This window comes from Hemicordylus capensis, chromosome 1 (assembly GCF_027244095.1).
Source record: "Hemicordylus capensis ecotype Gifberg chromosome 1, rHemCap1.1.pri, whole genome shotgun sequence".
Lineage (NCBI taxonomy): Eukaryota > Metazoa > Chordata > Lepidosauria > Squamata > Cordylidae > Hemicordylus > Hemicordylus capensis.
This window is the reverse complement of record NC_069657.1, coordinates 366,427,422-366,444,539: the sequence shown is the minus strand read 5'-3', so window position 1 is coordinate 366,444,539 and position 17,118 is coordinate 366,427,422. Positions and strand designations below refer to the sequence as shown.

Here is a 17,118-nt window from a genome sequence, read left to right as displayed (position 1 = left end):
GATGTATGTGTACACTGACATCACTGGAAAGAACGGAGCTTGCTATGATGTGGGGTGAAGTACTGCATGTGATGTTTGCTGCAGATATCATGCATGTTTGAACCAGCCCAGTCTCTATGCATACTTTCCCATTTTCTTGCCATGTGGAAGCATCTTCTTCAAACTATTCTCTCTTTTATTAGTCCTAGCTTGTGTTTTTAAAATGTATTTTATTTATATTACTGTATTTTTTGGATGGCAGAAAAAGGAGAATATAAATAAGCAAAATCAATGTATAATAAAAATGAAAGTGATGCAATTTTATTATCTTGATTGGGCTTTGGATTAGATTCCAAATCCCCAACTACAAGAAAAACTGGGGGGTGAGCAAGAGGACATCCTTTTAAGATCTAAAAACAAACAGTAGTGATTTTTTAGTTGCAATTTTATTATGTTTTTTCTCTCTGCCTTTCACTTAAAAATGGCAGATAGATGTCAGGAATACGAGACACTTTATCAAATGTCAATATTAAGCCATAATAGTATCTGAGTAGGAAATATGAGGGAAAATTCCCTAAGTGGTATATATGACTTCCAAAGAGATAAATATGTTTGTGTTTCATTGAATGAAAATAAATGGATGATGAAGTGACAGGATATAGATGATGGAAGAGAAGAATGTTAAGAGGAATAAGTAAATCAAGAGCTTGTAGTTACAGGAATTCAGTTTGCTGTTTAGTATGTGTCTGCAGGAAAGCACAAAGAGAACATCAAAATGCCTGATCACATCCCATCTGTTTCTGCTTCTTGCTGGATAACAATCTACACTGCCAAAAAGCCATTCAAATTTACTACATTGCAGCTACTGATAAATATCGCTTCTGTGAAGATCTAATACTAAATAAGAACTTGATTTTGAGATAATGCTTACATGCAGCTGTGTCAAACAGATCAAGGTTTTTCTCAGCTCAACACCTGGATTCTATAAGGCTGCAATTTGTTACCCACTGTGACTCTTTGCAATACATTTTTTTCAGAACACACTACTGTACCCCTCCTTCCTCTGACCCCCTGGAAATGCTAAGAAACAAAGCAAGATGAAAAACTATCACAAGATGCAGCACATAAATGATGGGAAGGGGGGGAACCCTAGAGGAGAAATGATGAAAAGTAGGATATTGGCAAAGGGTGGCAAAGACTAGGGCTTTTCGGAAGCTCTTATGATGGGTACCTTCCATGCAGATCTGACAGGCACAGAACAGTGCCATGAAACTGCCTCCAGCAATGGAATATATTTTCCAGCACATCACAGCAACTGCAATGGCATCAATTCTACTTGCAATCCATGTCCAAAGAGAAAAAAAAAGTTCTCAGTGGTCCTATTTCAACACATCTCAAGGACTAATTAAATCCTCATTACTTTCTTCTAGTTATTCCAGAGCTCTGGGATTTCACTGAGCGAGTCTCTGATGGTGCATCAGATGAAAAGGGTTAAATAACCTGTGTTGATTTTGAAACTCCAGACCTATTCCAGACCTTCAGCATATCATCAGCATTACCATGAATATTTAACTACATACTGCTGTGAAAATTATAAAGGGAGAACAATTAAAAGTTTGTTTAATTAATTCTGACCCATATACATTTGCCTTAATAAATAAAGGCTTTAAAAGCATCCCCTTCATTATAGTACATGCCAGAGTAACAGCACGAGACCATTTAATGTTTCCATTATATGCTGTGTTTTTAGCTGTTCCCTATCTACTATTTTAATCTGAATATGTTGGAAAAGGGCATACTTATTTCAAACCAAGGAGAGCACTCACTGTCTGCCAAACAGACAGGTTGTGAGGATGTTTTCTTAGAAAATTGGGAAAACCCAGCTTTTCATTAATTCTCTGATAAGGCTGTCAATTTAAGATGTAATTCTTATTGCAAGATCATCTTTGATACCTACAAAAATAATGTAACATTATAATAGCTGTTCAGCTAAGAGTGTATGGAGGGATGTGTACCAGCATCCAGGCGTCAAAGTCTGAAACCCTAGTTTATCTTTGGCAGTGATTGAGGGGGCACATCTGTACTCTTGTGCAGAGCCCACTCATTTCAATAGGGCTGGTGCAGGAGAATTTCCCAGAGGTTTATGCTCTTAAACTTTTATCAGTTTCTCTTGGTTTCTATGGGACCACCCGTGATGCTGAAAAGAAAATTTCAATTATAATTCCTCCTCATTGATTTAGTTATAAAGTTATTACATCATCATTATAGGGGCACTGTGCTCTTTTGAAGTCAGAGATACTTCATTGCAAGAGGTTTTGTAAATAGGTATTGTAAAAGTCTCAGATATCTCCATATTACTGACAACATGTAATACGTTATGAAACTCTACTGGAATGGTATGGCTGAATTTATGCCATCAACTGTCAAATACAGGCATCCACAAATCTACTGGTCAGCTCGCCAGTGGCAAGTGCCCCTGACCTTCTGGAGAAGAGGACACTGTTGTATTCTATTTAGTAATATTTTATGATTTGTTATAAAACAAAACATAAAAGCACACCCACCCTCCCAAAGTAAAGTCATGATAAAGTTGCCATCTGAAAAAGCTTCATATCCTAGTGCAAATGGGAGAAGACCCACTTCCCTCCTAAGTCCTCAGCTTATGAGCCAAGAAAGGATTTGGGGAAACAAAAGTGGTTGGTGGCAAGAACAAATAACGGTTGGCTAGTGAGCTAATTCTAGATGTTTGGATCCCTGGTCAAATACAGACTGTAAATCATACGTACATATTAAGTTTCCTTATAATGAGTTAAATCATTGACCCATCCAGCTCAGTTTTGTTTACCCTGACTAGCATTTGGCTCACAAGGGTTTCAGACAGGGGTCTTTCACAACGCTATTTAGAAATGCCAGGGATTTAACTTGGGACTTTCTGCATGCAAAGCAGGTGCTCTGTCTCTGAATTATGGACTCATCTCCTAATGCTGTTGCTATGATTGCACATACAGGAGGACCTCAATATCTGCGGATTCTCTATCTACGGATTTGTGTAACCACAGTTGGATAAAAGACACTCGACCTCAGCATACGTGGAAAAAATGGGGGGAAACACATCAACCTCGTGTATCTGTGGGTTGGAGGTGGCCAGAAATGACTGTGCAGGTCATTTCCGGACACCATTGAGTTGCACCACCAGTGCAACTCAGGGGGAGCAGCTAAGTATGTGAGACAGCTTACCCCTATGATTCCCAAGCAAAAAATGATGCTTTTTGGATGACTTTCCTCAACTGGGAACCTAACCCCTAATTTCCCATTGCTGCAATGCCTCGATATTCATAGTTTCCATATCCGTGGTTGTAATGGAACCCCTCTAAATAAAATCCAGTAATCAGCCAAGCACTCTGGGCCAAGATGCATGGGATTTTACTTATATAGGCTGTTGTTAGAATGTTTTGCCTTCACATGGATGTCTTGGGACATCAGTTGAGGCATGTGTGCTAGGTGGGTGGAGAAGGCAAATGTGTTCTTGTTCATTTTTATGAGTATGGATAAATAAGTATTATGAGTATTATAATAAGTATTTATGAATATTATAAATAAATTTGCTTATTTATTTATTTGTTTGTTTAACTTCTATACCGCCCAAACTTTCGTCTATGGGCGGTTAACATAAAAACAATTAAAACACATATAAAAGTTAAAACAATGCAACAATTCAAAAACAGCCATAAAATTAAAAACAGACAGTTTTTTAAAGCTGGGAAAGCTTGGGTGAAAAGATGGGTTTTCAGGTGTTTTTTAAAAATTGCCAGAGATGGGGAGGATCGTATCTCAGCAGGGAGCGCATTCCACAATCTTGGGGCAGCGATCGAGAAGGCCCGTCTCTGTGTAGCCACCAAACGAGTTGGTGGTAGCTGGAAACAGACTTCCTCTGCTGACCTCAATGAGCGGCGTGGCTCATAGTGAAGAAGATGCTCTCTTAAATACCCAGGGCCTAAGCTGTTTAGGGCTTTATAAGTTATAACTAGCACTTTGTATTTTGCCCGGAAACCTATTGGCAGTCAGTGAAGCTCCATCAGCAGAGGAGTAATGTGGTCTCTCCGATATGACTCAGAGACCAGCCTGGCTGCTGCATTCTGAACCAACTGAAGTTTCCGGACTATGTACAAAGGCAGCCCCACGTAGAGCGCATTACAAAAGTCAAGTCTAGTCTGGAGGTTACCAACAAATGTACCACTGTTTTGAGGTCACTGATCTCAAGAAATGGGCGCAGCTGGTGTATCAGCCGAAGCTGACAGAAAGCACCCCTGGCCAACGCCTCAACCTGAGAAACCAAGGAGAGGTGTGGATCCAGAAGTACTCCCAGACTGCGAACCTGTTCCTTTTGGGGAAGTGTGACCCCATCTAGAACAGGTAGATCAAGATCGTCTCTGGAGTTCTGACCCCACACAATAAGTATCTCTGTCTTATCTGAATTCAGCTTCAGTTTATTCTCCCTCATCCAGCCCATTACTGCTTCCAGGCAGGCATTTAGAGAGGGTATGCCAGCTCCTGAAGAAGCTGGCATGGAGAAGTAGTTCTGGGTGTCATCAGTGTACTGGTAACACCCGGCTTCAAATCCCCTGATGATCTCTCCCAGCGGTTTCATGTAGATGTTAAATAGCATTGGAGAAAGTGTGGAGCCTTGAGGGACGCCATACTTAAGCTCAGATCTCAAAGAGCAACAGTCTCCAATCGACACCATCTGGAATCTGTCCAAGAGGTAGGAGCGGAACCACAGTAAAACAGTGCCTCCCACCCCCAACACTCTCAGAAGTTCCAGAAGGATACTATGGTTGATAGTATCGAAAGCCGCCGAGAGATCCAAAAGGACCAACAGAACCATACTTCCTCTGTCAATTTCCAATTGGAAATCATCCATCAGGCCGACCAAGGCAGTCTCCACCCTATAGCCCGCCTGAAAACATGTTTGAAATGGGTCTAGATAATCAGTTCCCTCCAAGACCGCCTGGAGCTGAGAGGCCACCACCGTCTCAATTAGCTTGCCCAGCCATGGGAGGTTGGAGAGAGGATTGTGCAATCTGGCCCATAATAAAGCACCAATTGGAAAAAAATCTAGAAGATCCCACTGAATTAGGCATTCAATTTATAGTAACTTTTATCACACACATCTATCTGTGCATTAAGATTTTTTTTCAGAGGCCCTGCTCAAGGTGCCCCTGCCTTTGGAAATTAGGGTTGCACTCATGGAGAGAGCCTTTTTGGGTGTAGCACTCAAACTGCGAAACGTTCTCCCCAGGGAAGCTCATCTGTTACCTACTCTCATGGCTTTCTGGTGCAAGTGAAGACCTATATATTTTCCTGAGCCTTCCATTATCCTCTTGGTACTGCTGTTCTATCTAATGCTACTATAGTTTTTCTTATGTTACAACGTGATTGTTTTAATCTGTTATAATTGCCTACATAAATATATATTAAATCTAAGAACAAACGTTACTTAAATCAAGAGCTCCTACTGGACCTCCTACTGGAAGAGGGACTACAGTTTAGTATACTAAAATAATGTTCTCAACACCCAATGTGAAGTATGCAATAAACATGAAAAGGCAAAGCTCGGCATTCGCAGACCTGACACCTGCAGTTTTGCGTATCTGTGGTCGGGTAACTGGCATCCAACCTGGGCATATGCCAAAAAAATAGGCAAAAAGGGTTAATTTTCACATATATGTGAAAGTGACTTCCAAGGTAATTTCTGCCCACCATTTTGTAACTAGGAGCCATTTTGTGGCTCGTTTTGATGGGGGATAAAAGCTTCAAAAATAGTGATTTTTCATTGGGGGGGGGAGATGGATTTTGGCACTTTGGGGGGGCATTGCTAGAGGCTTGTGGTCTATGGTAAGGCACTTTATTTCACAAACCCCATTTTTGCAAGGTCTGTCTGTGATTTTCGGGTCTCCAGGAACCTATCCCCTCGTGATGCCATTGCCCTAATTACTCAATGTTCACTGTTTCATTATCCATGGTGAGGGTGGGGAATGAAACCCCCAAGAATACAGAGGTTTTCCTGTAGATTGAATAATTTAATGTACTTATATCCTGAACAAGCAAATTAGAGAAAACAGCCCCCAAGAGTCACTAGCTCTGGCAGAGTCATTGAAGCTATTCACATGATTGCTCAAAACTGGGCTACGGGAGCCCAGCCTGGTTTTGAGCAATTGTGAGAACCACTAGGCTTGCGGGTGGGCTCAGTGGTTCGCTGGCTGCTAGCCTGCTTAAAACTCCCTACCCTTAAACAAGGTTAACAGAGTGAGCACTCCGTTAACCTCGTTCTTTTATTTTATTTTATTTTTATTTTACATTTAGATCCCACTCTTCCTCCAAGGAGCCCAGAGTGGTGTACTACATACTTAAGTTTCTCCTCACAACAACCCTGTGAAGTAGGTTAGGCTGAGAGAGAAGTGACTGGCCCAGAGTCACCCAGCTAGTATCATGGCTGAATGGGGATTTGAACTCGGGTCTCCCCGGTCCTAGTCCAGCACTCTAACCACTGCACCACGCTGGCTCTTTTGATTGTGTGTCAGCCGCAGCTGACACACTCGTGGTGGTGGAGAGAGGGGAACCCAGGAAGGCACCACACACTTGCATGGTGCCTTCCTGGGGTTTGGGGTGCCACGCAGCGGCGCTCCCCTTTCCCCGGAGCGCCCGACCGCAGTGGGTGGCCAGTGTGGGAGCACCCGACTGGAACAGCCAGCAACGAGCGACTGATTGTGTGTGAGGAGAGCGGGCTTAGTCCACTCTCCCTGCACAAACCCCATCTAGCACTTCACACTCATTGTGTCAAGCGCTTTGTTGTGTATAGGCTCTGGTGTCCAGGTTGCAAAAATCTGGGAGAGTGTTGCTTTGACTCTCATGCCCTCACTCTAATTGCTTTCTTCTTTAATGCCATACACTCCATGAATGTGTCCAAACCATTGCATACAAATCGGCGGGGGGGGGGGGGAGCCTGGAAAGCTTGATTAGGGTTAGAGATGACCTTGGGCAGGAAGAACTTGTGTGATTTGATGGTCTATCTCCTCCTTGTGGAGTATATTTCATCTTGCTTTAAAAAAAAAGCTGCCAAATAAGAAATCATTTTTTAAAAAGGTAAAATATATATCAGGCCCATAAGGCTTCAAAACAGAGATGCATCAGGCAGATATGCACAAAAACATGTATGGACAATACAAGGACTAGGTCCTGGTCATTAAGGAAATTATTTCAATATCCCTTCAAAGAGGGCTAGGAAAGATAAATATCCCACTAACAATCTGCTCCCTCAAGATTAATTTCTGGGAAATTATCAGTTTTTTCCTCGTCACCATGATTACAAATTATGTAAGGAAAAACATTTTAAGATCAGAATCTTCAAATACAATATTAACCTTACATTTGCATTTGCGCTACACACGTCCAATCAGTACAACATGAAAAACCTATTGGTTGAAGCTCTACCGTATTATGCACTATATATACCCTTAGGCTCAAAAACATGGAAAAATCCCAAAGGGGTGCTGAGCAAACATTGAAAATAAGACAAAATAAAACAAAACAATTTCAGCATGGAACCACCGATAGGGGTTTTTTAAAATGTGAGGGTTGCATTCAGGAATGGTGAGGCTTAGATCTTACATAGTCAAGCATATTTTGGAGAGAACCTCACTGGTTATTTCATGCAGAGCATTGAGAGTACTGAGGCCTTTTCAATAAATGTATTAGTGGTCTTTTGTCCAAGCATTCATTCATTCCTCTGAACAAGGAGAGAAATGTTACAGAAAGTGCTGGAAGCAACAAAAACACTGCCTGAAACTGAAGGGTCACTTGGCGTTTTTAGCTGGAAACATTTATATCAGTACGCCAAGTGTTTAAATTACTGTAACAGATGCCTACGGATCAGGTGTCTTCAGCAGGAACCATTTTCTGCTTGGTTTTTTATCAGTAAATGACAAGCACCTTCCCTCTGAGCCCTTGTGCTCTCCCCTCTCCTTCCCTCCCCTTTCTAAGTTCAGTGGAAAGCAGTTCAAGCAAGCAAAAGAATCAACTAATGTAACAGCTTCTTTTAAAAGGTGAAGTTTTCCATTTCAAAGAAGTCTCTAATCAATGACCGGGCACAAAAGGGAATGCACGCATGTTTATATGCGAACTGCACAGACCTTACAGAAGCTTTGGGGAAACATGTACTGCAAAATCAATATGACCTCACTGGTTACAAATTTCGTATCTGCTGCATGAAACAAATGGACATTTTAAACAAGGTAGGTCACAAAGATTAGCTGTAGCATGACAGGAGCTTCTATAAATATTCTGAATAAAAAGCCAGGTCTGTTGAAGACAAACATCAAAAGAATGTTTTAGAAACAAAATGGCAGCCAGGCTTGTGCCAGCAGAGCAATTTGAAGATTAGAATCTAAATTTTCAAACTGCAGGTTACAATAAATTATTCATCAAAAAATAAAGCATTTTTATTTCGCCTTGTGACTCAGAGTTGGATGCCTCTCTCTAGCCCACTTCATCAGATTCCATGTTAGGCAGTGAAGACACTGATGTTCGGCTCTAGTCAATGACCTCAGCTGGAAGTATTCCCAAGGACAGAGAAATGCACAGCATAGAGGCCCTGAAGCCCTGAGAGAACCTGAAACTGAAGCTGATTAGCAGTGTGGGATCTATTGCTTCATGCAAAGCAACTCTATGCATTAAGCCCTAATGCTCTACCATAGGTTAGGCACCCAATACCCCAGCTGAACCCAAAGCACAACCACTGGAAAGTGGACTTTGGCCTCCAGCACTTCATAGGATGCTAACTGGCAGCTTTAGGTGATTGGCAGTGTCAGATGAGTAAACTCCTGGTGTGTTTCTCAATCTGAGCTTCTTCATTAGAACAAGCCTGCATCCAGTCCTCTGCTATAGGATCATAAGAACATCTACCGAGATAGATTCCAAAATGGTGAGAGCGCGCAAAGGACTCCTGGGAGTTTTTCCAAGCAACGTCGGGGAAGGGGCGGCAGGGACGTGTCCTGCCACCCCAATTACTCTTAGGATTACAGTGCCAGAGTGGGAAAGCAGCAGGAGGGGAAAGTAAATCCTCCCGCCGCTCTTAAAGGTACCCCCCACCCAAACCGGACCGCCCAGGTCCGGAGGCTTTTTTAATGGCCTCCGGACTGGTCCGGGCCCATCCCTATAAGAAAGGTGCTCTAGGCCCCTGATCATCTTGGTTGTCCTCTTCTGTACCTTCTCCAGTTCAACAATGTCCTTTTTAAGATGTGGTGACCAGAATTGTACGCAGTACTCCAAGTGTGGTCACACTATAGTTTTGCATAAGGGCATTATGATGTTAGCCGTTATATTTTCAATCCCCTTTCTAATGATCCCTAGCATTGAATTTGCCTTTTTCACAGCTGCCGCACATTGAGTCGACACCTTCAACGAGCTGTCCACCACAACCCCAAGATCCCTCTCCTGGTCCATCACTGACAGCTCGGATCCCATCAGCATATATTTGAAGTTGGGGTTTTTCGTCCCAATGTGCATCACTTTACACTTGCTAACATTGAACCACATTTGCCATTTTGTTGCCCACTCCCCCAGTTTGGAGAGATCCTTTTGGAGCTGCTCACAATCCGTTTTGGATTTCACTACCCAGAAGAGTTTGGTATCATCTGCAAATTTGGCCACATCGCCGCTTACCCCTGCTTCTAGATCATTTATGAATAAATTAAAAAGCACCAGTCCCAATACAGATCCCTGGGTGACCCCACTTCTTACTTCCCTCCATTGTGAAAACTCTCCATTTATACCTACCCTCTGTTTCCTGTCTTTCAACCAGTTAGCAATCCACACATGTACTTGTCCCCTTATCCCATGACCGCTAAGTTTCCTTAGGAGTCTTTGATGAGGAACTTTGTCAAAAGCTTTTTGGAAGTCCAGGTAGACTATGTCAACTGGATCACCTTGATCCACACACTCGCTGACACTCTCAAAGAAGTCCAAAAGGTTGGTGAGGCAAGATTTACCTTTGCAGAAGCCATGCTGGCTCACTCCCAGCAGGGCCTGTTCTTCTAGGTGCTTTACAATTTTATCCTTGAGGATGCTTTCCATCAATTTGCCTGGAATGGACGTTAGGCTAACCGGCCTGTAATTTCCCAGATCGCCCCTGGATCCCTTCTTGAAAATCGGTGTTACATTTGCTACTCTCCAGTCCTCTGGTACAGAGCCCGATTTCAGGGATAAGTTAAATATTTTAGCAAGGAGGTCAGCAATTTCACATTTGAGTTCTTTGAGGACTCTTGGATGGATGCCATCCGGCCCTGGTGATTTGTTAGCTTTCAGTTTTTCCAGACAGTTTAGAACATCATCCCTTGTCACTTCTATCTGACTCAGCTCTCTAGCCTCCAACCCTAAAAAGCCTGATTCAGGAACAGGTATATGCTCAGTATCCTCTGCCGTGAAGACAGATGCAAAGAACTCATTCAGCTTCTCTGCAACCTCCATATCCTCCTTAATAATCCCTTTCACTCCCTCATTGTCTAATGGTCCAACCACCTCCTTGGCAGGTTTCCTGCTTCTGATGTACTTAAAGAAGTTTTTGTTATTCCCCTTGATACTTTTGGCTAAATGTTCCTCAAACTCTCTTTTTGCCTCCCTTATTGTCAACTTGCATTTCTTTTGCCAGAGTTTGTGTTCCTTTCTGTTCTCTTCATTTGGACAGGCCTTCCAATTTCGGAAGGAAATCTTCTTCCCTTTTATGGCTTCCTTGATGGTACCCGTTAGCCATGCTGGCATCCTCCTGGACTTAGTGGTACCTTTCCTCCTTTTGGGTATACAATCTAACTGGGCTTCTAGTATTGTGGTTTTGAGTAAACTCCATGCACTCTGGAGCAAAGTGACTCTCCTGATTTTCCCCCTCAGCTTTCTTTTCACCATACTCTTCATTTTGGAGAAGTTTCCTCTTCTAAAATTCAAAATGTCCATGTTAGACATCCATGGTGATTCTCTCCCCGCATGTATGCTGAATTTGATGGCACTGTGGTCACTGTTCCCTAAAGGGTCGATGACACTGACGTCACGCACCAGGTCCTGGGTGTCACTCAGAATTAGATCCAAGGTCGCCTTCTCTCTGGTTGGTTCCATGACCAACTGTTCTAGGGCACAGTCATTTAGCGTATCTAGAAATTTGACCTCTTTGTCCTGACTTGAATGTGAATTTACCCAGTCTATGTGTGAACATATGCTTTACATATGCAGATGTTGTTAGAGGATGCCTGGAACTGAACAATGGAGACTACAGGTTCGATGTAACTGAGCCCTTTGTGTCTGAGCAGATTCCATGAGGAATCACAGAGAGAAAGCAATGATTTCTACTTTAAACTTCCATGGCCTCTTAAATGGTCTGGGGCGGGGGGAACATGAGGTGATGAAGGTAGTCACAAAGGCAAGTTCATTATAAAAATCAGCAAAGATTTGGGTCAGATTTGGATTGTTCTGTTGTGCGATCCAGCTGCTTGGCAACTTGTCTTGCCGGTCTTCCACAACTAGCTGTCAAACTAACAACAACAAAAAGGTCTCTCACCTCCTCCTCTAGGATATGATTGGTTGGAGAAAAAACCCGGAGCAGGTTGTGGGAATGCACACAGGAAAAATATCCACAGGGAATGCTGACAAGAACTGACTCTATGTTTCAGGATATCTTACAGGAAATACCAAGAAAGGATGAGAATGAACGGCTTGTGCAGGCGCGAGCAGGGCACTGCTCCTTTAAAAAGCAGGTCCTTACTTGCTCTGCTGCCACCCCACCGCTTTTCCGGGCACAGCACTCACTCTACCAAAGGTCATGCATGGCTGCAGCACTATTCCCTGCAGCCTGCATGTAGGGTCGACGTGCATATGCACAACGGCCATGTGCGTGCTAATGCTACATGCAGGCGGCAGGGAACAGTGCTGCAGCCATGCATGGCTTTTGATAGAGTGAGCGCCGTGCCTCACTCAGTGGGGTGTCAGCGGAGCAGGTAAGGACCTGCTTACCTGCTTTTTAAGGGAACTGCTCTGTGCCCTGCCAAGCTGGTTTGGCTGTGAGCGCCTGAGCCAGTTCAGAACTTTCCAAAGGAGGCCCCGAACCCATTCATGCACATATCAAGGAGAATTCACATAGAACATATGTACTTTTCTGCGATAATCCACCCACTCTACTAGAACTTTGGTTAACAGACACTCTTGAGGCGGTGGCTTGCTAGCACTTGCTCTGTCAGGTATGCATGACTTCTTTCTCTCTGACATAAGAGAGCTTGCTGACAATCAAGAAGTGTGGTGCAGGTCCAATCTGAAGGTGCACTTTATCTGAGATTCCACTGCACATCTCCAAGTTCAGCCCACAGCAACACATGCCCACTTTGGTGACTTGCTCTGAAGAAGTTATATATAGAGTATAGAAGTTCTATAGATGCATATATAGTTCACACAGCTTGTCTCCTCTCTCCTCTCTTTCCCTTTCATAGCGTCTAATGTTGAAAACTGGATTAGCAATTAACACTTATATTCCAAGTCATAAAACTTCAGTTCTGACTGTGGGATTAAAAACTCTGTTCAGATGAGATTATTGTTAATCAATTTGAACCTCGGTGGAATAGGCCCATGGCACTTTTTGAGGAGAGAGGCGCAAGAACTTAGCCATTTCCTGAATGCTAACAAAAAAATTACTTTTATAGAAAAATATTTTTATAGCTTATACCCAGAAGTATAGGAAGTCATCAACATGTTGGGAGCTATGGGAAATCTGTCATATGTAAAGCTGCTAATACATTATTTCTATCCTACAGAGACCAAATTCTGATATTTATAAATAATGTTTCCTGTATTCAAATTCCGAATGTTTAAAGGCCATTAGGACTATTTAGCAAGATCTTTTACATAATCTGCCAGGTCAATCATATGAATCCTACATCAAATATTTGCTAATAGATGTGAATGTGTCTATCCCATACACAGTTGCAAAATTCTGTTGTTCTGCAATATGAGTTTGTTGCACTCTGCTCACTAATGGTTAGATCCAGTGCACAGTCATGTTATTAATACGGCTATGTTTAAAAATTTATATTGTTTTGGATGTTGTGATATTGGTCAAGGACTGTAATAAAGACTCACTGACTGACATATGTAAAGCTGCTAATACTATATTTCTGTTCTACAGAGACCAAATTCTAAGTCAGATATTTATAAATAATGTTTCCTGTATTCAAATTCAAAATGTTTAAAGGCCATTAAGACTATCTAGCAAGATCTTCTGATATATAATGCTTTTTTTAGAGCACAAAGCTCATTGTTTTTAACCAAGTTCTAGTAAATACCCTTTTTTATTTACTCCTCCCTCAGGAAATAGTTTGACATGATATTTTGCTGAGAGATTATTACAAGTGGAATTTTCTTGCTGCAAGGAACACATGGAAAAATTATGCACAGATCCTCTGTCTTTTAAGTTTCATGTCTATCCATCTTCCAACACAAACCTCGATCCTGTGGCATTGGGGACTGGCTCAAGGCAGGATGGGAGCTGGATTCTGATTGGCTACCAGGAGTCTGGGATGACATCTGGTTACCTGTAACACATATGGAGAAATAAATAAATAACTTGCTCTCAATAAAGAGAGCAATGATATAACATTCTTACAATGCAATCCTATGCATGCTTACTTGAACATGACTTCCATTTTGTTCAGTGGGTCTTACTGCTAGGTAAGCATGCTAGGACTGAACTACTGTATAAACCTCTAAAGTGTGGTTTATACTTCAGAGAGATACTGCAATTGCTTTACTTTAACAACAACAATGTTGCCATCCAATTAGAAAGTATGCATAAACACATTTAACAACATTCATGCTGAAATGTTCAGTTTTGTTCTGAGCCTGTTCCCAATCTCACTGACATGATCCAATTTATAGCTGCAAATCTCCTGACACATATTTCTGCGAGGGAGTTTAACAAAATCCAAGTCTGTTGAGCAGTGGGACTCATCCTGTTGAGCCTGAACTGGCCTCCAGCCAGGAACACATGGACTGTTGCCAACAATAGTACCAAAGATAAATTCCATCTATGCCTTTCAGAGGGGGAAAAAAAATCTTCCAATGAATCAGTGGATTTAATGTTATCTCAGTGTCCAAGTGTAACATGGGAATAAAACCCAATAAAACCTTTGGTGTACACATTGTTATCCAAATAAGAGCTTAATTCATGATTGACACCTCGTAAAAATATAAAATTAGCATGAAAGTCGGCATGGGAGGGAATCCAAGTCAATATTTAAATGACTGAAAATTGTGATTTCACAAAGAGTACAGCAGATTTACATCTTGATTTGAATACCTGCATAGTACTGTGAATCAATGCAGACAGAACTGTTTGCATCAACACGGCTATATCAATCTTTGCGGGGGGAACAGACTGCCTGGCATTTTCTTCCAACACTTGTATATCAAAGAGCATTCCTACCACATATGTACTTTTTGTTCTTCTTCTCTCTATACTTAAATCTCCACCTCATCTCTAAGATACTTTTAAAAACACTGTATATGATTAGAATGACTCTGAATAAAGGTTGTGGAAGAAAATCCCCTAATATTATGCATCAGATAACCAGATGTAATTTGACGCACCTGTGATCTTATTAATAGATTTAAATGATCCTTTGGTATGAATGGAAGAAATGAACTGATATCAATAACTGAGTATTTTATGTTTATATATATACTAGTAGGTGAGGCCCGTCATTGACTGGGCAAATTCATTTTGTGTAGATTACACTTCTAGGAAAAGTCAAGAAATCTAAATATATATAATAGAATTTTTATTAGTATGCTTGCAAAAGGGAAGTAAAAGAACAGTTTGACATATGTAGCATTTCAGCTTCAAGCATTATTCATTTTATTGAATAATGACCACATGTGGTAAATTTAAATCATAGTAAATTTGAATCTGAGAAATATCTTCTGGTTTTTTGGGGGCGTGATGTCATTTTGGAATTATTGAGCTGATCATGATTATTGTGTGTTAAATTCTGTTGAGAACAATAACAGTAAAAATGTGATTATCTTCTTAATTTCTTCCTTTGAAATAAAATGAAACCTTTTCCCAAGCATATTATGGTGTAAAAAGCAGTGTATTCAACCAAGTGGCAGGATTGTTCATATAAAATTTGGTATCTGCAAGTAACAGAGAAGTATGAATTTCAGAATTTCTTCAAAAAGTACAAAAGATTATTTAAAATGTTGTGCACATTCTAATGTAAAAAGTAGTAAATTCACCTAATTTCAGTGGCAGAATTGTTCATGCAAAATTTGTTATCTATAGGGCACCAGGAAGTATGATTTTATTTCACACAAATTCTTCAAAATCTAAACCTAATCCAATTTATCAATCGCACATTTCATTTGAGTATGCCTCCAAAAGGAATACAGTACGTTAACAGCAGACATGCAAGTAGAATAAACATTTTTATTAGACTAATAGAAATGTATGGTAGTCCATCTTTTTCCAAGTACTATTACAAAGCTTAAATAAACGTGCACTTTTACCAGGAAAAAAATCATGGCAGCTAGAAACACAGGTGGCTATATGTGTATACTATTGCTCCATATACTGCATTTTTAATTTCTCATTCAAAAGACCTTTACAGAGTATATACACAAACATTACACCATATTTATCTGGAAGAATGAGTTCACATCTTACATGTCTATCTTTTCTTTTGTTCTGTGCCTACAAATAGTCCATTTTCAAACTTTGGGCACATCAGTCTCCTCTTCAACTATGCTGCATGTTAAAAGCAAAATCTTACAAAGCAGATTTCTCTGTGATACACATTGGAACCATCAACATGGGCCAACAAAGTAATGCCTCTTCTTTTGTTACAAGGCAATTTACTTCATGCCAAACAATCAACTTGCCACAGGAGGAAAGAAAGCATCTCTGGGGTGCCTCCTGGGACTTTCATTCACTGCTAAACTGAGAAACAACTGGGTTTGTCAGCAAAACCAGCTGGAGAACCACCGTAGATTTTATTTATTATTTTATTTTATTTTTTACATTTATATCCCGCTCTTCAAGTGTTTGAATGCTTATGTTGGTAAGCATGGTATACAGAGCACCTATCCTCTGTGGAAATCCCCCAGGGTACTGGGGACGGTACTTGGGATACTTGGAGGGATACTTGGAGGCCAGACTAATGAGTCCTGGCCCCTTACAATTAGCTTCTATTCTTCAGGTCGTGTGGGCGTGTAAGCTTGAGCACAGCAGGGATGAGTGGTCACAGGGCTAAGAGCAGTCGTACGGCCGTGCGCGGAATTGTATGAAAAGCCCCAACGTATTTGAGAAGTTTGGGCATATTAAAAATGCTCTGCACCCCCACTGTGATGTAGATAGGCTATACCTCCCTCACAGCTCAGGTGGAAGAAGAATGCTGCAAATCCACCAAACAGTAGAGGAGGAGAAAAGAGGCCTTGAAGAATATATCAAGGAAAGTGAAGAAGATGCACTTCAAATGGTCAATAACGAGAAACTATTCAACACCAATGAAACAAAGCAGGCCTACAAGAAAGAACAAGTCAAGAACTGAGCAGAAAAATAGAGAAACAAGTCACTGCATGGTCAATATTTGTACAATATATCTGGAAAATCAAACATCACCAAGACCTGGCAGTGGCTTAAGAATGGCAACTTGAAGAAAGAAACAGAGGGTTTAATACTGGCTGCACAAGAACAGGCACTAAGAACAAATGCAGTAACAGCAAAAGCAGAAAATATAACAACAAATAGCAAGTGCCGCCTTCGTAAAGAAGCAGATGAAACTGTGGACCACCTAATCAGCTGTTGTAAAAAGATCGCACAGAGTGACTACAAACAAAAGCATGACAAGGTAGCAGGGATGATACACTGGAACATCTGCAAAAAATACAAGCTACTTGTAGCCAAAAATTGGTGGGACCATAAAATTGAAAAAGTGGTAGAAAATGAAGATGCAAAAATATTATGGGACTTCCGACTACAAACAGACAAACATCTGCCACACAATACACCAGATATAACTGTAGTCGAGAAGAAAGAAAAACAAGTAAAAATAA

The 17,118-nt window shown here is 41.2% G+C and overlaps 1 protein-coding gene across 8 annotated transcripts in view; it reads right to left on the bottom strand.

The window, feature by feature from the left end:
* Nucleotides 1–17,118, bottom strand: part of ARID1B (AT-rich interaction domain 1B) — a 676,179-nt gene that overhangs the window by 146,693 nt on the left and 512,368 nt on the right. For 7 of the 8 annotated variants that reach the window (XM_053293734.1, XM_053293751.1, XM_053293741.1 and 4 more), the window contains one exon: nt 13,512–13,601. The exons of the other annotated variant lie outside the window; for it this stretch is intronic. In XM_053293734.1, the coding sequence (XP_053149709.1) occupies nt 13,512–13,601 (90 nt within the window). The remainder of the gene's footprint in view (nt 1–13,511; nt 13,602–17,118) is intronic. 8 annotated transcript variants of the gene reach the window in all.